This window comes from Trachypithecus francoisi, unplaced genomic scaffold (assembly GCF_009764315.1).
Source record: "Trachypithecus francoisi isolate TF-2019V2 unplaced genomic scaffold, Tfra_2.0 Lachesis_group10, whole genome shotgun sequence".
Taxonomy (NCBI): Eukaryota; Metazoa; Chordata; class Mammalia; order Primates; family Cercopithecidae; genus Trachypithecus; species Trachypithecus francoisi.
This window is the reverse complement of record NW_022681455.1, coordinates 124813205-124836033: the sequence shown is the minus strand read 5'-3', so window position 1 is coordinate 124836033 and position 22829 is coordinate 124813205. Positions and strand designations below refer to the sequence as shown.

At 45.1% G+C, this 22829-nt stretch overlaps 1 protein-coding gene across 2 annotated transcripts in view; it reads left to right on the top strand.

Annotated features, from left to right (window-relative positions):
* Positions 1 to 22829, top strand: part of MBTPS1 (membrane bound transcription factor peptidase, site 1) — a 66019-nt gene that overhangs the window by 16038 nt on the left and 27152 nt on the right. For both annotated transcript variants that reach the window (XM_033219155.1, XM_033219156.1), the window contains exons 3-11: positions 1773 to 2030; positions 5638 to 5841; positions 7574 to 7684; positions 8127 to 8236; positions 9898 to 10014; positions 10810 to 10877; positions 14311 to 14413; positions 17290 to 17441; positions 20513 to 20674. In XM_033219155.1, coding sequence (XP_033075046.1) covers positions 1773 to 2030; positions 5638 to 5841; positions 7574 to 7684; positions 8127 to 8236; positions 9898 to 10014; positions 10810 to 10877; positions 14311 to 14413; positions 17290 to 17441; positions 20513 to 20674 — 1285 coding nt within the window. The remainder of the gene's footprint in view (positions 1 to 1772; positions 2031 to 5637; positions 5842 to 7573; positions 7685 to 8126; positions 8237 to 9897; positions 10015 to 10809; positions 10878 to 14310; positions 14414 to 17289; positions 17442 to 20512; positions 20675 to 22829) is intronic.

Here is a 22829-nt window from a genome sequence, read left to right as displayed (position 1 = left end):
ATCTCGGTTCATTGCAACTTCTACCTCCCGGGTTCAAGCAATTCTGCCTCAGCCTCCCAAGCAGCTGGGACTACAGGCACCCACCACAACTCCCAACTAATTTTTTCTATTTTTAGTAGAGATAGGGTTTCACCATCTTGGCCAGGCTGGTCTCGAACTCCTGACCTCGTGATCTACCCACCTTGGCCTACCAGAGTGTTGGGACTACAGGCATGGTGGCTCATGGCCTTTTTTTTTTGTATTTTTAGTAGAGATGGGGTTTCAGCATGTTGGCCAGGCTGGTCTTGAACTCCTGACCTCAAGTGATCACCCTCCTTGGCCTCCCAAAGTGCTGGGATTACAGGCATGAGCCACTGTGCCTGGCCTTCTGTGGTGAATTTCCAATGAGTTGACTGCACAGCTCATGAATATTAACTTTGCGTAAGTTTGTTTTCCCAGTAGAGTAAGCTTATATGATACAAGGAAATTGACATGAATTATTTATCTACACCTTCTGTTTTTTTTTTCTTTTGGAGACAGAGTTTTGCTCTTGTCACCCAGGCTGGAGTGCAGTGGTGCCATCTCAGCTCATTGCAGCCTTGACCTCCCAGGCACAAGTGATCTCCCACTTCAGCCTCCCAAGTAGCTGGGACTACAGGCACCTGCCACCATGCCCAGCTAATTTTTTTCTTTTTCTTTCTTTCTTTTTTTTTGAGATGGAGATTCACTCTTGTTGCCCAGGCTGGAGTGCAGTGGCGCCATCTCAGCTCACTACAGCCTCTGCCTCCCGGGTTCAGGCCATTCTGCCTCAGCCTCCCGAGTAGCTGGGATTACAGGCATGCGCCACCACACCCGGCTAATTTTGTATTTTTAGTAGAGACTGCATTTTTCCATGTTGGTCAGGCTGGTTTTGCACTCTGACCTCAGGTGATCCTCTCGCCTTGGCCTCCCAAAGTGTTGAGATTATAGGCATGAGCCACTGTGCCCAGCCTACACCTTGATTCTTTGGAACAGGTGCCATTATAGTTGGTAAGGATGGGGAGCTGGGAGGTGCTGAATGTTTATGTTCTAGAGTTTATATGAAGAACTAAGCAGTGTCACATAATCCACTCTGGAATTTTGCTATTGTTTTCATTTTAAGAAACACTGAGCATTCAGTTCTCTGAATTTTTTTCCTATTTGAAAAAAAATTATATACATTTCTTTGTTGTGTATTCAGACTTCTGTAGGTATATGCTTTTTTAAAAAATCACAGGTATCTGGTTTTGAATGATGTATTCTGTGTGGTTAGGTGATTCATACAGGTATTTATTTCTTTATTTATTTGGGACAGTGTCTTGCTCTGTCACCAGGTAGGGGTGCAGTGGCGTGATCTCAGCTCACTGCAGCCTCCGCCTCCCGGGTTCCAGTGATTCTCCTGTCTTAGCCTCCCAGGATTATGGGTGCCCACCACCACACCCAGCTAATTTTTTGTATTTTTAGTAGAGATGAGGTTTCACTATGTTGGCCAGGCTGATATCAAACTCCTCACCTCATAATCTGCCCACGTCAGCCTCCCAAAGTGCTGGGATTACAGGTGTAAGCCACCACGCCCAGCCCCATATAGATGATTTTTACTCAAAGCTCTGCAGACAGTTGTCTAGGCATTGAAACTAGTCTTTGTGTTTTCCTTTCATCTGCTGTGGGCTTTAAGATAATTTTTGTTTTGCCAGATTTTAGATTAGAGACAATGTAGTATATGTTACAATGTAGGTGCCTAAATTCTTATTTTTGTGTGTGGTGATTGGTTTCAGAATATATTGTGGCTTTCAATGGATACTTTACAGCCAAAGCTAGAAATTCATTTATTTCAAGTGCCCTGAAGAGCAGTCAAGTAGACAATTGGAGAATTATCCCTCGAAACAATCCATCCAGTGACTACCCTAGTGATTTTGAGGTGATTCAGATAAAAGAAAAACAGAAAGCGGGCCTGCTGACACTTGAAGGTCATCCGAACATCAAACGGGTCACGCCCCAGCGGAAGGTCTTCCGCTCCCTCAAGGATGCAGAATGTGAGTATTGTGATTGTAGGCAGATTTCTGTCTCTGCCATTTACTTTGAAAAATCTCAAACTGCAGCAGAGTACTTGAAAAATAGTACAGTGAGTATCCGTGTCCTTCCATCTAGTTTGCTCATTGTGAACATTTTCCTGGTAGGAATGTTTTAGTTTAGTTTTGTTTTTTTCGTGCACAGGGTTGGTGGTGGGGGGTGGAATTATTTTTTAAAAAGAGACCTCGTGCTCTTCTGGTAAAAGAAAATCGGAGGGTTTGCAGTAGTAGATGGTAGTGATCTTTGTTTCTGTTGGAAGTGACTTTCGCCAGCTTCGTCTCAGAGCTTTCAGACTTCAAGGCTGCGGCGCCTTCTTGTGCTGAAAGACGCACCCTTATGTTTGCTTGTTTCTTGCAGTTTGCTTCTCTCCGTGTGTGTGTGTGTGTGTGTGTGTGTGTGTGTGTGTGTGTGTGTTTATTTTTTATTTTTTCAGGACGGAGTTTCACTCTTGTTGCCCAGGCTGAAGTGCAATGGCGTGATCTTGGCTCACTGTAGCCTCCACCTCCCGGGTTCAAGCGATTCTCCTGCCTCAGCCTCCCTAGTAGCTGGGATTACAGGCGCCTGCCACCACACCCAGCTAATTTTGTATTTTTAGTAGAGATGGGGCTTCTCCATGTTGGTCAGGCTGGTCTTGAGCTCCTGACCTCAGGTGATCTGCTCTCCTCAGCCTCCCAAAGTGCTGGGATTACAGGCGTGAGCCACCGTGCCCGGTCCCATTTTTTAAGGCACTCTTGCAAAATATGTTTTCCTTGGGTTTCATTTTGTTTTTCTCAAAGCCTCCTGACCAGCATAGTCATGCATCAGCTGGGTTTGGTTAAGTCATCAGCTGTGCACGTGTGAGGATGGAAGGACTTTGGCTTTTCCTGTTCTTCTCCAGGGCTTAGTCTTTCCTACTTCATTACAATTGGGCTTGTCAAGATAGAGTTTAGCCTCAAGTAATAAATTGCATATTTATTAAATGATATTTTCCAAAGATATGTATTACCAAAGGAAAAGGGTTTTTTTTTTCCTGTTTATCTTAAATCAGGTTAACAAATTGCTAGTTCTGTTATTGTTTACTATCATTTCTTTCATCAGAAGGAAGAAGAAATTAAAATTTTTCTCTTCTTTATCTATCATATTTTAGACCTAAGAGCCTCTGAGGTTTTGCTGCATTAAACACACACACACACACACACACACGAAGAGAAGTTTAATTTTCATAGTAAAACCAGGTGTAAACTTCAGGCATCTGACTTTCTCAGAGCCTTTTCTGCTTACTCCAGATGTTATGTATTATTCTCCTTAAAAAGCAGTGACACCTCAGAATAATCCAGGAAAATAAAAGCCAATCAAACCTGATACAATTAGCCAAATATATACATTGTGGTATTTTACTTGACTTTATTTTTACTTCAGTTATCTTAAAGAGCTCTAGAATGCTTTAGGAGACACGGAGTTGCCTAATTTTAGCACAAGAATCCTAGACTCTCTGGAGGTGGGATTCCCTTGGACACCATCTCCACTGCGTGTGTCCTGGGTGCCTGACACCCCTGTGAGGGGAACCTTGCCCACGTTGCCTGCCCATGCCCCTTGAAGTTAGCTGTGACCTTCAGTAGTAAGCGCCTTTTCCAGCTTGAAGCTTCTGTTTTTCTCATTCATAAAATGGAGATGATCCTCCCTCCCTCACGGGGCTGACGTGAAGATAACATGAAGTCATGCATATGAGGAAAGCAGTAGAGTGTTCAGGATGTTGTAAGTAACCAAATGTTAACGATTTCTATGATTCTTATTCATAGAAGGTTTTGCTTTATGCTTTATTTTGGGCTGACACCATTCTCACTCTGGATCCCACCCATTTGATTCTATCCGTAAGACAAAGCGTACCTGTTTTCTGCAAGACAATAGTTAAAGATATGATGAAGATAACTGTCTTTTTGATATTTGAAGATACCCATGGTGTGTCTGTTTTGGGAATTTTTTTCTCTCCAAGCTAATCCCCAGTTCCTTCCATAGTTACTCAGATGACATGATTTCAAGTCCCCTCATCATTTTAAGTGTTTTCCTTTGAATGTACTAATTTTTCTAAATTATTCTAAAGCTGTGAAGCCCCTGAACTGAGTATAATACTGGAGGTGTAGTCTGGCCTGTGCAGGGTTGAGCAGAGCAGACCCCTTCCTGGTCTCAGTGTTGTTCTTCAGTCAGCACCTCCAGCATGGTCCTGTGCTGTTGACTTAAAGATCAGACTCAGCACAGGAATTTCAGTGAAGACCAATTTCAGCTGGACTGTGCAGATATTTACTTAGCAGGATTGGCGTGACTGTGTATGCTTCCAGGCCCCTGTACTCACATGGGTGTCGCTTGGGAAGGCTGGAATAAAAATGACAGTGATTTGCTTTAGAAACAGAACTGTATTCGTGGTATAGATTTTCTCCTCTTAAAACTGATTTGAGATATGACTTGTTCATTATAACATGGTCTTTGAAAGGTAAAGGGAAAACTCTTTTTTTTTTTTTTTTTTGAGACGGAGTCCCGCTCTGTCGCCCAGGCTGGAGTGCAGTGGCCGGATCTCAGCTCGCTGCAAGCTCCGCCTCCCGGGTTCATGCCATTCTCCTGCCTCAGCCTCCCAAGTAGCTGGGACGACAGGCGCCCGCCACCTCGCCCGGCTCGTTTTTTGTATTTTTTAGTAGAGACGGGGTTTCACCGTGTTAGCCAGGATGGTCTCGATCTCCTGACCTTGTGATCCGCCCGTCTCGGCCTCCCAAAGTGCTGGGATTACAGGCTTGAGCCACCGCGCCCGGCCGGTAAAGGGAAAACCCTTAGGCCATTTCTGTGGTATTTCCTTTTTCCTCCGCTTTGTAAAAATAGACTTACAGGTAGTAAAATTCGTCCTTTTTATTTTTATTTAGTTATTTTTTTCGTCCTTTTTAGAGTACAGTTTGGCAAGTTTTGGCAAAAGTATACCATCAAATATCCACCAACAAAATCAAGATATGGAATAATTCCATCACCCTCAGAAATTCCCCATCTCTCACTCCTTTGTAGTTCTTTTGTTTTTTGAAAGGTGAAATTCTAGCAGATAAGAATATTGAGAATATTGAGCAATATACGGTTTTTTAAAGTCCCGTTGATATTTGATGCTCAATGGGATAACATGGCTTTTGCCTATCCCAGAAATCCAGTGAAACTTCTAGTGAAAATGAAACTCCATGAATGCTTAGGGTCATTTTCTTTAACTTCTCCCCTTTCTGGTTCAGTGAGAACAAGTTGCTGATGAAAAATCAGGTTTGTCTTTAGTTTTAGTATCACAGTTAGCTTCTTAAAATTATTATTATTTAATTTAATCAGTCTTTCTCTGCCTTATCTTGGTTAGAAAATTTCAAGTAGAGAACTATTTGGGAATAGTATGACAGCTAAATAACATCCTGTAATCATAATTGCATTGAGACTGTCCTTCTAGAAAAAGAAGATAATCCCACCTTCCCTCAAACAGAATGGCAAATGGTAATCCTCGCTGTGTTTGGGGTCGTTTTGCCTGGTGGGTATCGTGTTTTGTTTTTCTGTTCTGACCTTTCTCTCCCTTGCCTCTAGCTGACCCCACAGTACCCTGCAATGAAACCCGATGGAGCCAGAAGTGGCAGTCATCACGTCCCTTGCGAAGAGCCAGTCTCTCCCTGGGCTCTGGCTTCTGGCATGCTACGGGAAGGCATTCAAGTAGACGGCTGCTGAGAGCCATCCCGCGCCAGGTTGCCCAGACACTGCAGGCAGACGTGCTCTGGCAGATGGGATATACAGGTGTGTGCTATTACCCAGGGAAGGTGCGGCAAGTCCAGACATCTAGGAATTCCGTGTTCGGGACTGCCTAGTGCGAAAGCCCTGCAACCTTCCACTTCTAACCTTCTTACTATTTGTTGAGCTGGAAGGTAGCCAAGTACTCCTCGTCTTTCACTCCTGTTATGCCAGGCATCCGTTTCTGTGGCTTTTCTCATTGCCACCATTTGTGTCCTATTTTTGTTACCATTTCTGAGGTTAGAAGGGGCAGACTATGGAGCACTTCTCTCCTGTTGACACGTACACAAACGAGCACAGCACTGCCGGCTGCTGGCACTGACCGACAGGCCTGCAGAGGTCTGTCACTTCTTGGGGAAAAATGGTGCCTGATCTGGGTAATTCCATGGAAATTAGTTTATCACTTCAGTTTGGTGCCCTGAATGCAGAGTGACTAAGTAATTGACTATCAACCTGCTAGTGATTTGTTTCGGAACAGGAAGCGGTGTTAATGATCATGTCCTGTGAAATAAAACTCAGAACAATAAGGGTTTTTCCTTTGCTGATTCATCATGACAAAACATTCCTATTTTATCTAATGGGAAGATTTTTACCTTCTAAATGTAAACCAGTTTCACCTGCTCCCAGGAAATCTCAGTTTGCCTAAGTGTCTTTCTGGTATCTCCTTGACTTAGGGACCCTTACCTCTCCTTTGATCTCCTTGGCGCCCTGCCCTCCAAAATGTCTGAGATACTTCAACTTATAATACCTGGTGGACTGGCATTTCATTAAAATGTGTGTCTTCCCATAGTTTTACCTTCTTAGAGTGAGAACTCCTTCACAAAACAAGTTTTCTAATCATCAGAAATAATTTTTTATTCCCCCCAAACCAAATGGTTTCTGATTTTGTGTGCATTTTTTAAAAGTAGCATTGATTTTTATATTTATCTCAGTTTAATAGATTGTTTAACATAGTATTGATATGTACACAGCCCTTTTGCCAGAAAAACATTACCCTCTTTACACTGGTTAGCTGTTAAGTCATATAGGTATTCTGTATTTTTTCTAGATGCTTTCTAGAATTTTTGGTCAGACAGGCCAGTTGTATTTCACAGTGGTGTTGATGGCTTTGGCCAGTATCTGGAATAGACTTACTATTCTAGAAAAGGGCACGCTGCAGTGATTTTTCTGAGGTGTGATGAGCCCCGTGTGGTGGTGTTCCTCGCGGCAGCATTTGCTGTTTTATAAATGAGCTGCATGGAGTAAATTGCTGTCCTTGTCAGGAATGGGAATGGTTTCCCCTTTTCCCCTTTTCTGTGTCCTGCACCTTGGGTGTGTGGTTTGTGAGTGTTTTGCAGGGCCTCTGAGAAGCGGGGGTGGAGACCTGTGATAAATTGCCAGAAGGAGAGTATCGGTAGGTGCCATCCTGGAGGCTTGAGAAGCCCGCTAGGAGTGGAAGGAGTGGTTCCATCCTGAGTGCTAGTGGCAATTGAGGAGGGTCTAGAAGGATTTTCTGCTTATCCTTAAATCTTAATTTGGTGACAGATGATGGCATTGCTCCTGCTGTCCTCTTTGCTTGGCCTTGGCTTAGCCAGCTGACCCTGGGAGCAGCTGGCCTAACTTGTTTGCTCTGAGCAGGCTTTGGCCTTCCACAGTATGTCATTTTCTGTGGGTCCCAGGAAAGAATGTATTTTACAGGCAAAATCCAAAAAGATGATTTCTTCAGACATGATTGTGTTTGCTTTCTTTTCCGAATAAGGTGCTAATGTAAGAGTTGCTGTTTTTGACACTGGGCTGAGCGAGAAGCATCCCCACTTCAAAAATGTGAAGGAGAGAACCAACTGGACCAATGAGCGAACGCTGGACGATGGTGGGTCTCAGTGGCAGTGAGAATGTGGTCATGTGTGGATGTAGGACATCACTCCCGTCCTCTCTGATTGATTGAGAGGGTGTTTAGTGCATGATTCCACAGTCCGTCAGCAATTACTCAGACAAGCCCAAGTTGTTATTGTGCCTTTTGTTGTGGCAGAAACTGCTCTGACTACCTCAGAGGATGTCGGGAAGTAGTGCTTCAGGGGAGAGTGGGGATGCCTGGTGCAGGGGCAGCTCCCTGTCCGGAAGAGCGTGGAGGTGGCTAGACCTAGAAGGGGTGCTTGTGCCAGTGATGTCCAAGGGGATCATAGAGCAGCAGCAGAGACCCTCCTCTCCAGCACTCGGAAATAGAAGGCTGTGAAACTCATGGCCTGGAATGTTGCGTCCTGGTACTTGCTATCCAGTGTGTTTAATGGGATTGTTTTCTTTATGGACTACAGGGTTGGGCCATGGCACATTCGTGGCAGGTGTGATAGCCAGCATGAGGGAGTGCCAAGGATTTGCTCCAGATGCAGAGCTTCACATTTTCAGGGTCTTTACCAATAATCAGGTAGGTGTTTTGAGCACCCCTGAAACTTGAGGAATTCATACTGAAATGTAAAAAGCAGAATCACTGGACTTTACACACTTATGTAAAAGGAGTGCACGTCAGTGACGCTGAGCCATTCATACTGCAGCACACGTGCCCAGTTTACTCTTCCTCTGCCTCCTGGGTGGCTCCGCCCTTCTCCCACCAACCACCGTGTCGACCTAACTTGAACACTGAAGACCCTGCTGAGGCTACCACTTACAACGATTCTTTGATTTCCCTTGTTTCTTCTCTACCTCCAGGCTTCCCCAGACCTCTGTGCCCTGGGTCGGGTGTCTGCATGATAGAATAGAACAGTTGCACATAGAATAAGTGTGTTTGCCTCCCTGATTGGGTTCCTACCACCTTCAGCTGTTTTATTTACCTCTGTGTCCCCACACCTGGCATTGTGTTGGGTAATGTGAGTTTACAAGCCTTGTTCCTTCACTCTTCATTTGGAAACTGTAGAAAAGGGAGAGGGTCCTAGTATTTGTTTCTTTTTTCATCATTTATTTTTGAAGGTTAATTTTTGAATAGGTAATACATAGCTCAGAAATGTCAAAAGGTAACACAGTGAGGCCCCCACCCCGTCCCTGTCCAGCAGGTTCTTTTCTCACTTGCCCGTGTCTCTTGTGTGATGATGTTCCTTTCTTATACCTCCTTCTAGAATTTCTTTGGTGTATATAAGAAAATATAAATACGTGATCTTTTAAAAGCCTTTTAAAAACATAATCTTAATCATTACATTGCTTCTCTTCCTACTGTAAACTTAATTTTATATTTTTAAAAAAGCAACAGCTGAAGGTGATCCACAAAGTAATGTACCTTTTGTAAGGAACATAGGAGCACTTGAACATCAGAGGACTAATACTATGAAATAACTGTTACCGCTGCCGTTTGTCCTTCAGTCTGTTTAGGAATGAGAAGATTAGATAGATAAGTTGAACTATTCCAAAATGCTTAACTTAATAGAAGTGCCTTGGGATAAGTCCTTTTACAGGAGAGGGCAGTTGGAAGCATTTTCCAGGAAGACATTCTTTGTGTAGAGAGCTGCGCGTTTCACCTGGAGAGATAGGCCACCTGCGGAACACAGCTGTCTCTTCCTTAGGTTCAGCTCCAAGGACTTAGAACTTCTAGGTGTTGTATTTTACTCTCCAGAGCATTATGCATACTCAGGATTTATTTCTGGTTTGTTGTTTTTTTTTTGTTTGTTTGTTTGTTTGTTTGAGACGGAGTCTCGCTCTGTGGCCCGGGCTGGAGTACAGTGGCCGGATCTCAGCTCACTGCAAGCTCTGCCTCCCGGGTTCATGCCATTCTCCTGCCTCAGCCTCCCGAGTAGCTGGGACTACAGGCGCCCGCCACCTCGCCCGGCTAGCTTTTTGTATTTTTTAGTAGAGACGGGGTTTCACCGTGTTAGCCAGGATGGTCTCGAACTCCTGACCTCGTGATCCGCCCGTCTCGGCCTCCCAAAGTGCTGGGATTACAGGCTTGAGCCACCGCGCCCGGCCTTATTTCTGGTTTTAAGTTAAAAAAAAAAATTAAGGGAAATACTTTATGATTTTAAGAGCCTTAGAAATAAAAACTGTCCTAGCTCTTTAAGACTTGATTGAAACACTAAGCGGACTGTTTTAATATTTAACTAGGTATCTTACACATCTTGGTTTTTGGACGCCTTCAACTATGCCATCTTAAAGAAGATTGACGTGTTAAACCTCAGCATTGGCGGCCCGGACTTCATGGATCATCCCTTTGTTGACAAGGTTTGTGGAGTCATTGCACACAGGGTTTGGTTGACAGCTCCTGCTCTTTCGCAGTCCAACTGTGCATCACATCTAGTGTGTTGGTGGCTTTTCATCCAGGTGGTGACAGCTTTGTGAGAACAGATGGCTAATGACATGAGCTTCAGTGATGTGCATGTCATAAATTGAGTGGGTTAGAGGCCTTAGAGTAGGTGTTTATAAGGAGCACATGGTGCCTTGCTGATTCTTTTTTTTGTATTTTTTTCTTTGAGATGGAGTTTGATTCTTGTTGGCTAGGCTGGAGTGCAGTGGCGTGGTCTTGGCTCACTGCAACCCGCCTCCCAGGCTCAAGCGGTTCTCCTGTCTCAGCCTCCCAAGTAGCTGGGATTACGGGCGCACACCACCAGGCCTGGCTAATTTTTGTATTTTTAGTAGAGATGGGGTTTCACCATGTTGGCCAGGCTGGTCTCCAATTCCTGACCTCAGGTGATCCACCCAGCTCAGCCTTTCAAAGTGCTGGGATTACAGGCGTGTGCTACCATGCCCTGCCGATTCTTGCTTACCTAAACATGCAATTTTGTTTTCCTGAAAGTGACTAAAAGTCAGCATCTGCTCTGTGCACTGCATGCTTCTCCGTCCCGAGTGGTATTCTCTAAACCTGCAAGTTGCCAGCACATCCACCTTTATGATGGTCCAGTGCTGCTTTTTTAGAACTGTTTTTAGATGTTGTGTAGGTTTTTTGTTTTTGTTTTTTCTTTTTGGACAATTATACATTAAGAGTGGTATACTTTCATTAAATAAATGCTCATTTTGTAGGTGTGGGAATTAACAGCTAACAACGTAATCATGGTTTCTGCTATTGGCAATGACGGACCTCTTTATGGGTAAGTAGCCCCAGCAGGGATGACCTTGGGAATTTTTTCCCCCTTAAATAACTGAAAAACTGTTATCTGTTTGTGTATTCACCTATGGTTACCTGTTTATATCTGCCTAAAACTTTGTCTTAAGGATGTTTTCCTCATGTAAAAAAATACTGTAGGGTGCATGATGAACACCCAGGTACTCACCACCCACCTCAGCAGTTGTCACCTCAAGGCCAGTCTTCCTTCTATTTATATGTCTTTAAAATTTTGTTACAAATTGTAATTTAGAAGCCTAAAGTTTTTATTCTAACTACCTTTTTTTCCCCAAAATCAATCAGAAAAGTGAATCTATTAGAAAGAGATTCTGCAGTGTTGATGAGATCTGTGTGCAAAGCGTTGGGGTAAAGAGGCAAACGGAAGAGGTTTCTGCCTGTCTCCGAAAGAGCAGGTGCGAGCACAGTGACACTCATTCACGGAGGAAGTGCTGGCGGGCCTAATGGCAACATGGATGGTGCTTTGGGAGTTGATGAGAGGGATCATGTAGGAGGGAGGCAGGGAGGATGGTGTCACAGGGGGCCTTTGTGCTGAACTTAAGCAGCACGAGATGTGAAACATTTGCCACTGAATCCCAGCCAGTACACTCCTGTCTGGTTAGAGGTCTCAGTTTTCTTTCCACCAGCAGCTTCATTTTACTCTCTAGATAATGTTTATAAGTCATTTCTTGTGCTCAGTTTCTGTAGGATGCTTTACGCAAATCCAGGGCGTAATAGGAGGTGAAGCTATGTGAAGTTCATGTTTGTATATCTCAGAAAACGCGGATATTGGCGTTCTTAGGATTCTAGCCTGATAGTTGAGTAAATGATCCTAACACTCATTAGAGGTCCACAGTTCTGGATTTTGCTGTGGCATCAGTAATACGTATCATGAGCCATAGATGCAAGTGGCACGAACATACCCTTGCTGTAGCTCTGCCGTGATAAACTTCTAGTTATTAAGTCATCTCGTCAGGTTTTCTTGTCTCCTTTTTAAATGTTCGTCCCATTTTTTATGTCCTCACTCAAGGCTGGCACTCACCAGTTCAGAGTCACCGGGTGTCAGTGTTTCCTAGCCTGTTTTCCTATCTGAGTCTTTTCCCACCCCAGCTCTTCCAGCATGGACAGGGATGAAAGTAGGTGTGGAAGCAGACAAGTCCGACCTGCCGCTTACGGCTGAGGCACCGTCACTTCTCTGAGCCACAGCTCCCTCACCTGTCATGGGAGCAGAGAGCAGCCTGTAAGGTGCCTGTGAGGCTGAAATCAGACAGCAGGGGTAGGAGAGCACCATGAATGCCGACGATGCTCTGTGAATGACAGATGCTCTGTGAATGACAGCTGCTCTCTTTCTGTTTTGTGTGTATTTCTACTGTTCAAACATATATTCTAGCAGTTTTCTAATCAAGAATCTGCAGCGGATTATTATTGTCTAATAGATGAAATCCACATTTTTCTTTTGGTTTTCAAGGTCTTCAGTATTCTGGGCTGAATTGCAAACTTTTTCTATAAAGGGTCAGATAATAGTTTAGGCTTTATTGTGTGAAAGCAGCTGTGGGTGATATATATGTAAATGAACATGACTGTGTTCCAGGAACGCTGTATTTGCAAAAACAGGTGTGGGCCTGGTTTGGCCCATGGGCCGTAGTTGGCCAACTCCAGCCAGAATCTCAGTTCACCTTGATCTTCCACTTCCCCACGCACACCTTCCTGGAATAAGTGTCCGCGTTCTGTTTCTTTCAGGTCTTCCGCACCCCGTCCCTCTGCCCATCTTCCTGGCCACACCTGTCTGGATTCTCAGCTCTTTCACATGCTATTCTGACTGCTTTTCTGACTGCTTTCTCACATGCTGGCTGCCGTTCTGAAACCCTGTGGCTTTTGTGGGTGGTTGCACTCGATAGCTTCTTATCAGAATCGTGAGTTTATAGTGGGTTGGAGGAGAAGAGCCTTGCAAGGAAGGCCCCGTCTCCACCTTGTTTGTACGCTTGTGCTGCCTCACACAGACCTGGGCACCTGCTGGCTGTTGCAGTGATGGGACATGGCATATGATCACAGCAGCCCAGCTTGTGGCGGGTGTGGTTTTTTCTGCTCGGGCATCTGGTGGGACTACTCCCAGGGCTGGTCTGAGGACAGTAACGTGTATACGTCAGCTCCTCTGGGAGTGAGGCACACATCCTCTGGTCCTCTTTGCTGTGGTCTCTTTCTCTGGGTCCTGCACTCTGTGGTGCCAGTGAGCCTGCAGTCTCAGCTCCCTCCTTTTCAGTACCAGCAATGATTTCTTAATGCCTTATCTTATTTTTTAAGAGTTTAAAGTACACTAAGCATTATAGGGATTGACAGGTAGAGGAGGGTGGGAAGGTGGTATTTTTTTGGTCACCTTTGGTGGGAGTTTCTATCAGTGACTTCTGTACCAACCTCTGCTCCTTGTGTTCCTGGGAATGTGTAAATATCTATCATCAGTCATCAGAAAATCGTTATTGGTTCCTCCGAATGCTGGTAGGATATTGGTGGCCAGTGGGCTGAGAAGGCAGTACCACTTTGTCTCAGTGTGTTGGGAATTGTCAGTTAAAAACAAACTCTGGGAGGAGAACTTCATGCTGCTATTATCTCATAAGCCACTTGGAATCAGTTGTAGTTCTTGAATTGTCAAAGAGTTCATTTTTTTTGGTAGTATAGCCATAATAGATAAAGCTTAGCAATGCAGTTTTATAACTGAGTGTCTCATATTTTCAAATAGTTCATCTTTATCTTGACTTTGTGGTTTACACATTTTTGCCATTATTTATTTCACTGTAATTTCTTTGCAGATCTAGTGCACTTAAGGGATTGGAGAGACTCTAAGGAGCGCAAGATTACAGAGTAATGATAGTCCTTCCACAGTCCCTAGGAAGAGGGTAGAACAGCACCACAGAAGTTCAATTGAAAACTTAACCACTTCCTGACCTTGGCAGATGCAAATGTGTGGTTACGGTTTCTTCCCAGAGAAGTGTGTGATTTAGTTGGGGAGTTAAGATGAATGTACTGGGAACAGTCTGAAAGTGATGTGAGAATGTGTCATTAGATGATGAACTGCGATCATGTTAAGTGTTGTGAAGTTCAAGGCAAGTACAGATCCTTAAGGCTTGGATTGCTGGAGGGAAAAAGTGAGCCTTGAGCCCCGGTGTGCCAAGTTGACAGGGAGGAGAAGAAAGGAGGGGCGTTCCAGGTGAGAGGGTGGAATTGGAGCACAGTATGAACGTGGCAGGGTCATGCGTTTCACAGGACAGCCGTGAGGAGCTGCACACATCTTCCCGCAGAAGCAGCTCATACAGTCTTAGATTGTTCTGGGAGTATTTGCCCTGGTTTGAATCATCCATTGTAAATTATTTCTCTTGGTTTTTTTCTTTTCTTTTCTTTTCTTTTCTTTTTTTTTTGTCTCAATATAGCACTCTGAATAACCCTGCTGATCAAATGGATGTGATTGGAGTAGGCGGCATTGACTTTGAAGATAACATCGCCCGCTTTTCTTCAAGGGGAATGACTACCTGGGTACGCTTTTCTTTGCTAAATAATTGTATTTAGCTGGACAGACTACTGTGGCTAGCAGCACCGGTTGTTCATGAGCCGTGGGGTGTATTTGTAAGTGTACAGACACCCTCACATTCGCAGCTGAATAGCTGGGGCTGTGAGTGCCTGCCCAGCCATGAGGACAAGAGATCTGGCCCCTTCAGCATGTGCCCCTTCACTCTGGCAAGTCCACAGCTGCTGTGATCATTCTAAGTGTGTCTCGCAGTTTCACTTATTAACTGATTTCTGAGGAACTCATCTTTATTTATTTATTTTTTTTTGAGAAGGAGTCTCGCTCTGTCGCCCAGGCTGGAGTGCAGTGGCCGGATCTCAGCTCACTGCAAGCTCCGCCTCCCAGGTTTATGCCATTCTCCTGCCTCAGCCTCCCAAGTAGCTGGGACTACAGCTGCCCACCACCTCGCCCAGCTAGATTTTTTGTATTTTTTTAGTAGATACGGGGTTTCACTGTGTTAGCCAGGATGGTCTCGATCTCCTGACCTCGTGATCCGCCCGTCTCGGCCTCCCAAAGTGCTGGGATTACAGGCTTGAGCCACCGCGCCCGGCCTGAATTCATCTTTAGGTGAATTGGGTTCCTGCCCATTTACCCTATCTAGTAGTGGTAACCGTTTGCCCTATCTATCTAGTAGTGGTAACCGTTTACCCTATCTAGTAGTGGTAACCGTTTGCCCTATCTATCTAGTAGTGGTAACCGTTTGCCCTATCTAGTAGTGGTAACCGTTTACCCTATCTAGTAGTGGTAACCGTTTGCCCTATCTATCTAGTAGTGGTAACCGTTTACCCTATCTAGTAGTGGTAACCGTTTGCCCTATCTATCTAGTAGTGGTAACCGTTTGCCCTATCTATCTAGTAGTGGTAACCGTTTGCCCTATCTAGTAGTGGTAACCGTTTACCCTACCTATCTAGTAGTGGTAACCGTTTACCCTACCTATCTAGTAGTGGTAACCGTTTACCCTACCTATCTAGTAGTGGTAAGCAGTGCTCCTCAGTGGTAGGTGAGATGATTTGTTTTTGTTTTTGTTTTTTTTTTTTTTTTTTGCGGGGGACCTTAAGAAGTTGGAGAAGCCATTGAGAACAGCTTAATAACAACTCTGCTAACCCAGAAACAATTGCACTTAGCTGGACAATTTCAAAATAACTGCTACAGTTAATAATTCAGCTGTTCGGGCTTTAATTATGCAGCAAATTCACCCGCCTTTACCTGTCAAAGTTTGATGAAAAATTAGACGCTCATGCAGAACAGCAATTGTGTACCTTTGCCCTCATGGTGGCTGAGGGGAGCACCTGCCCTTCGCTGTCTTCAGGGTCAGAGCATCTCTCCATGCTTTAACTTCACGTGTCACACTCGGAGGCCTCAGATAAGTCCCTGCAAAGATTCCCAACTGCCTGGGAACACTGTGGGCCTCGTCCACACTGCAGCACTTTACGGGATAGCCTTTGTACTGTGCCTTCTACCTGAGCCTTTGTACTGTGACAATGTCAGCCCCCAGTGTCCCTGCCACCCAGCCTCACCAGGGGTCCCTGCCTCCCACACTCACATGCCTCTTCCTGGAGCTGACCTGTTGTCTGGGGACTGGTCTCTCATGTGATAGTCTGTCCAGGGCAGGCTGCATATCCTCCCGTCCATGCTCCCTCAGCATGTTCCTTGTGCTGCCAGATACTAGGAAACTGCATCCGCCACTTTGTCCCCAGCTCCCCGTGTAAACGCTCTCACCAAACCGTGATGAGATGTCACCCACTTTGTCCCCAGCTCCCCATGTAAACGCTGTCACCGAACCGTGATGAGATGTCACGTCCATGGCCTTCATCACCAACCAGCTTTTGAATGGCGTTTGGGAAGTGTCCCTCCATCCTCACAGCTGCGGTGGAGGGCGCCTTCCCTCAGTGTCCCAGTGTGTGTCCGCGGTCCTTGGCCTTCCCTTCAAATTGGTCTCATGTTTTCTGATGGAGTATTTCTCGTTTTGCCCCAATTCTTAAGAAGCTTAAGCGAGTACTTACTAAAACCTTATCCCAAGTTAGTTGGGTGGTTATCTTGTTCCTTCTCAATGGTTTCTTATTTCCTCTGTTACAACCATTTGAAACATCCACTCATACCTTGTACTTTTTTCCTTGTAAAGAAACATGTTTGAGTTATTTTACATTTTAATTTTCTAATTTTTCTAACATATTTCTAAGTTTAACTTATCTAGAGATAAAGCAGTTTCCGGTTTCTGGTCTTGGTGATAAGCCAGTGTCCGCTTTCTAGTCTGGCATGTCAGCAAAATTAAAATACTTATCTTTTAATTGCTTTATGCCTTTGCCGTTGTTCTGGTTGTTATAAAATATATTTTTAAAATGTTACTTTCTACGTTATCATTTAAGCTTATTTTCTGTATTGTAGTGAATATCTTTGTTTTTTTCTCTTTTGTTGGAGGCGGGGGCTGAGAGGAACAAGATCTCACTCTATTGCCCAGGCTGGTGTGCAGTGGCACAATCACGGCTCACTGCATCCTTGACCTCCCGGGCTCAGGTGATCCTCCTGAGTAGCCAGGACTACAGGCTTGTGCCACTAGATCTAGCTAATTTTTGTATTTTTTGTGGAGATAGGGTTCTTGCTGTGTAGCCCAGGCTGGTCTGGAACTCCTGGGCTCAAGCAGTCCACCTGCCTTGGCCTCCCAAAGTGTTGGGATTACAGGTGTGAGCCCTGCGCCCGGCCTGGAGTGAATTTCAGACTAAAACCAGTACCTTCCTAAGGTTATACTGTGTAACCCATATCTCTGTTCTGATTTGATTCACTCATAACTGCATGTGGCTGTACGCCAAAGTATCAGACATAGAAACCAAGCTGCTTTTATTCATAGGAGCTACCAGGAGGCTACGGTCGCGTGAAACCTGACATTGTCACCTATGGTGCTGGCGTGCGGGGTTCCGGCGTGAAAGGGGGGTGCCGGGCCCTCTCAGGGACCAGTGTTGCTTCTCCAGTGGTTGCAGGTGCTGTCACCTTATTAGTGAGGTGAGTGTTGCCCCCCAGAGAACAGTAGCTCCCACGTCAGGACAGGAGCACTCCGTGCCAGCGGAGCAGGAGTTGTGTCTTACTTCTGCCCTGACTTGGGTTTGAGAGCTTAGGGCCTTCACAGCCTTGCTCTGTCTCTCTTTCTTCATCTCTGCAAAGAGTAGGAGTCACTTCTTTTATAGTTAGATGACTTGAATGTGAACACACTTTATAAGCTCAAGTAAACAAAGTGCTGATAGGCAAAATACCTGTTTATGTTTGTGTTCTGTTTTCTAATATCCCATTTATGTGCTAGAAGTGTGCTTTTTATATCCAAGCAAGCATATATATCAGGCAGGGAACAAAAAGTAAGATATGTCCCTGCCATATATCCTCCATTTCCTGGGGGATTCACTTTAAAAAAAAATTGCATCTATGTAAGATATTCAACATGATGTTATGGGATACATAGAGATAGTAAAAAGGTTACTCTAGTGAAACAGATTAACACATCCATCTTCTCAGTGTTACCCATTTGTTGTTTTTGTGACAGGGACTCACCTTTTAGTGTTCACTGTAGCTAAGGATGTCAAACCTGCCAGGGACTGACAGTCACCACTCCGCTTTGTCTCACTGAATCTCCTGCAGTTGGAGTGGAGCTTAGTGACTGGGCCTTAATCTTGAAGATAATGAAAGTGGGAGAAAGTTCTCAAAGAGGCTGGGTGCAGTGGCTCACACCTGTAATCCCAGCACTTTGGGAGGCTGAGGGAGCAGGTCATCTGAGGTCAGGAGTTCAAGACCAGACTGATCAATGTTGTGCAACCCCATCTCTACTAAAAATTACAAAAATTAGCCAGGCATGGTGGTGGGCAGCTGTAATCCCAGCTACTCAGGAGATTGAGGCAGGAAAATTGCTTGATCCCAGGAGGAAGAGGCTGCAGCGAACTGAGATCGCGCCACTGCACTCCAGCCTGGGTGACAGAGCAAGACTCTGTCTCAATCAGCCAATCAATAACTAAAGTTCTCCAAGCGAGTAGACCAGAGTTGATGTTCACATGGTGTCACTTTCTTTGGTGGCCCGTGTTTCCTTACTCAGTTATATAAAAAGAAGTCTTTGGGGCTGGCATTTATCTTGTCACTGTATCTTCCCCCAGAATAAATTGTACTTCTTCTATCTAGATGAAGTTTTAGTTGAGTGTTGTGATAACACACAAAACTCTGCATATTTGGAAGTTATTCTATGCTAATTTAAAAATTAATTAATATAAGCTAATAGTATTAAATGTCTTTATATTTTAAATTCTCTTTAAGTAAATTGAATACTGATTTCAGCTTCTAATGCCAGATATTATTTTGTTAGTAATCCTTAATAAAGCTAGATACTGGGCTGGGTGTGGTAGCTCACACCTGTAATCCCAGCACTTTGGGAGGCGAAGGCAAGAGGATTGTTTGAGGCTAGTAGTTTGAGACCAGCTGGGGCAACATAGTGAGACCCCATCTCTACCAAAAAAGGGGGTAGATATCTCTCTCTTTCCCCTTTCCTCTGTTCTTCCCTTACAGTTTGGAGCCAAATTCTTGAGAATGTTGACATTGGCCAGACTGGCCTCTGGAGAATAACCGTGTGCTTGCTGGAAACACTGTCTTCTCTTCCAGTTGTTTTCCTCTCTCCAGTGTTACATCAAGTGAGGAACAAAGTGGAGGGAAGGTGGATAGTGGGCTACCTGGCCTACTTGCACCCTTGTATTTGCCAGGTGGAGAGGACTCAGTTAGGGCTCCTGTTTCTAATTTTGTTGATTCTAGAAACAGAAAATACTGGTTCATTTTTCCTACACGCCATGATTGTTAGTGGGAAGTGAAGGCTCTGCCTTCACCGTTGAGCCCATCAGCTCTCTGCTGTTTAGTAAGTGGGCATCCGAGGGGTTGTTCCTTTTCCCAGCAGCTTCTTTAAGTACAGATATTTTCAGCAACAAGGAAGCCTTTCAATCTCATCATCTCACTGCAGCAGACAGAAATGCCATTGTGATCATTCAGAAACACCTCTGTATGTGACAGTCACTCGTAATAGAAGCCGAGCAGCAGTGGCGGCCTCCTGAGCTCCAGCCTGATGATGCTGTGAAAGGCAGTGGAACGCAGCCCTTGAGTTCACTTTATAGGCAGGAAGAGGAGGAAGATTGTTGACCTGCAGCTTTGAGCAGTTCTTTTATTCTGTCATTAAAAATTAATTCTACTTTATCTCGTCGTCTTATGTCAGATTTCCCATTTAGAAAACCTGCATAGACTCCAAGACCAACCACTATCACATACAAATATTTAGGAACTTAGGAGAGTAAGTTTTCCTTTTTTGCGTACTGATATTCCTCCCTCAATTTTAGGAATTAAAATTGACTTGTATTTATAATACGTAGATACATAAAAATAGATGTTTTAATGTTAGTGTTACCAGGCTGAGTTCCTAGCCAGGTCGCACTGTGTGTTAAAGCTTGTTCAGATGCATTCTCATGGTGAAACTGAAGGTGGCCTTAGGTTTGCGTCATTCTGAAAGGCATCATCCATCAGGGTGGCTCATCCCAGACAAGCCTCCCAATCTGGAAACAAAAAGGTGAGGATTGGCTTTGGAGGCAGCGGTCCTCACTCAGACCTGTGCCTCCTGCCAGTCCTGTGTTGTGGCCCCTCCCCAGGATCTGAGTGTGCTCCTCCTCCTCCCAGCCAGGCGGTGTCCCATGGCATCTTCTTGCTGTGGCCAGCAGGCTTCCGCTCCCCTGAGGAGTCAGGACGTCCTACACATTCATGCCTTCTGCAACCTATGTGGTTGTTCAGTTAAGTTATCAGAAACATACGTGTTCCTGGTGCATTTAGCATAAACGGCCCTAGCCCATGGGTCCCATAGAAGGTTGCGGAGCGGTCCGTCCTGGAGCGGGTACAGAAATGAGTGTGCTCTCATGCTGTCACACAGGCTGTGCCAGACAAGCACCTGTTAGATATGAAACAAGACCACAGGCCTCTTGTGTGCACGTGTGTAGGTTAGGGTTCAGTGGTCTGATTTTCATCCTTTTACTGAGAGAAAATGAACAAATGCTTGATTTTTCCTCCAGCACAGTCCAGAAGCGTGAGCTGGTGAATCCTGCCAGTATGAAGCAGGCCCTGATTGCATCAGCCCGGAGACTCCCCGGGGTCAACATGTTTGAGCAAGGCCACGGCAAGCTCGATCTGCTCAGAGCCTATCAGATCCTCAACAGCTACAAGCCACAGGCAAGGTCAGTGCGCCATCCTGCCAGTGGGCCTTTCTCTCCTTCACTGGGCTCTGGGCGAAGTTTCCCTCTGCACTAGTACAAGCGTCGAAACAAAAAATGATGACTAAGCGCAGAATTCTCGGGGTGCTCAGAGAGGTTTTGCTGCTGCTTCTACCAGGGTACCGCTGGCACAACTGGTAGCTACTTTCGACTTACTGATGTTATCTTTAATATAAATGGTTAAAAGTGATGATTTCTGAGTGGTTTGGTTTTTTTTTTTCTTTTGTTTACTTTTTTAGACTTGAAATAATCTTAGGTTTACAGAAATTTTGCAAAAATAGGAGAGAGTTGTCATAACAAGATTGCCCAGTTTCCCCTGATGCCACCGTTTCAGATCACTGGAGTACAGCTGTTAAAACTAACATACGAACACTGACCCTGTGCTGTAATTCACCTGCAGACCACATGCATGTCGCCAGCTCCCATGGTGCTCCCGTCCGGCCTGGGCCCTGCTTTGTTTTCACCCTTTGTTTTGAAATGATTTTAGATTTACAGCAAAGTTTCACAAATAGTTCATGAGAACCCCTAAGTCCTTCACCCAGCTTGCCCTAACCTTAATATCTTCCGAAACCTCCGTGTGAGCATCAGAGCCTGGAAATGAATCTTGGTAGCACTGCTGACCACAGCATGAGCCTCATAATCTGGAAATGAACCTTGGTGTAGCTCTGATGACTGACCTGCAGGCTTCATTCAGATTCTGCCCATTGTCCCACAGGTCCCTTCTCTGAGATCCAGTCCACGATCCCACGTTAGATTTCATTTTCCTGTCTTCTTAGTTTCCTCTAATCACAGATGGTTCCTCCGTTTTCCTTCATCTTATTACTGGTGGTGTTCGTTTTCATCATTTGATTAATGTGGTCTGTCAGTCTGGGTCCTCCAAGAAGCAGACGCCAAGCTAGGATTAGATGTTCAAAAGATTTGTGGGGAGTGAGGGCCTCTGAAGGATAAAGGGAAGGGTGTGGGAATAGGCAAGAACTGCAGTGCTGATCTGACACCGAAAAGTTAGAAAAACTGGGGAGGAAGAGGCTCGCACAGGCCTGAAAAAGTTTTAGCTCATGGGAAATCCTTGAACCAGATTGCCTGTTGGAGGAGTCCTGTGTCCCCCAGGAATGGGCCTGCCCTAGTGCCTGCTCTGTGCTTAGTCATTGGCTGGGAGCAGCCCCAGGGGGGAGGCATGGGCTTGGCACAGACGTGTGAGAACCCGAGGGCAGCAGCTGCAGGTGTCCTCCTGCAGAGGAGATCTGAGCTGCTGGCCCTGTGGGGCCAGAGGTGGCACCTGCCAGATGTCTGCACTGTGTAGCCCCTGTTTCCTTTGTGACTTCTCAGTGTCTGGTGGGGGCATGTTTTGAGAGGGTCTCGTTTCTTCACATGCTCCACTCACTCATGTTAGCATGCCTTGATGGCTCTTGCTTTTGCTGATTACTCCTGAGGACTTTGACACATGATGATTTTCTTTTTCCTTCATGCCATTTGCGTTTATTAATGGGAACTCTGCTGGAAGGAAGAACTGTCCTTTCTCTCCCATTTAATTATTCAGTTCTTTATATCAGTATGGAAGCATAGATACTTATTTTACTCTGTAGATTATAATTAATATCATCATTTAGTTGGTCGTCCAAATTGTCCCGGAGTTGGCTCTTGGGAGCTCCGTCTAGTTGGCTTGTGTGTGTTTTCAGCATGTGTCCAGCCTTTTCTGAGCACTTCCTGTCTTCTTGGCAGCGCAGGGTGTCCTGTCATGCACTTCTGTGCTCTAGCCTTGGTATCAGTTCTTTCTTCAAGCAGGTCTTTCCTGGTGGCCTGTTCTAATGGTATTGAGATACCAAGACCTGGGCACTCGGGGTGCTCACAGCTGCTGTGCTCACAGTGGTTACTGCACTCTTCAGACAGAGCTGGGCAGTGTATGGACATGTGCACAGACACACACGCCTGCTTCTGTATCTGCCTATCGGTGTATGTACCGGAAACATGAGTAATGCCACCTCCAGATTCCACCTAGTATCTCAGTGTTCGCTCCAGCCTTTCCCTCTCCTTGTTTCTGTTTATTTATTTATTTCTTGTTTACAGAGATAGTCATATTAAACCTCTGTTTCAGCTCTATTCTCCAACAGTGAGAAGCCTG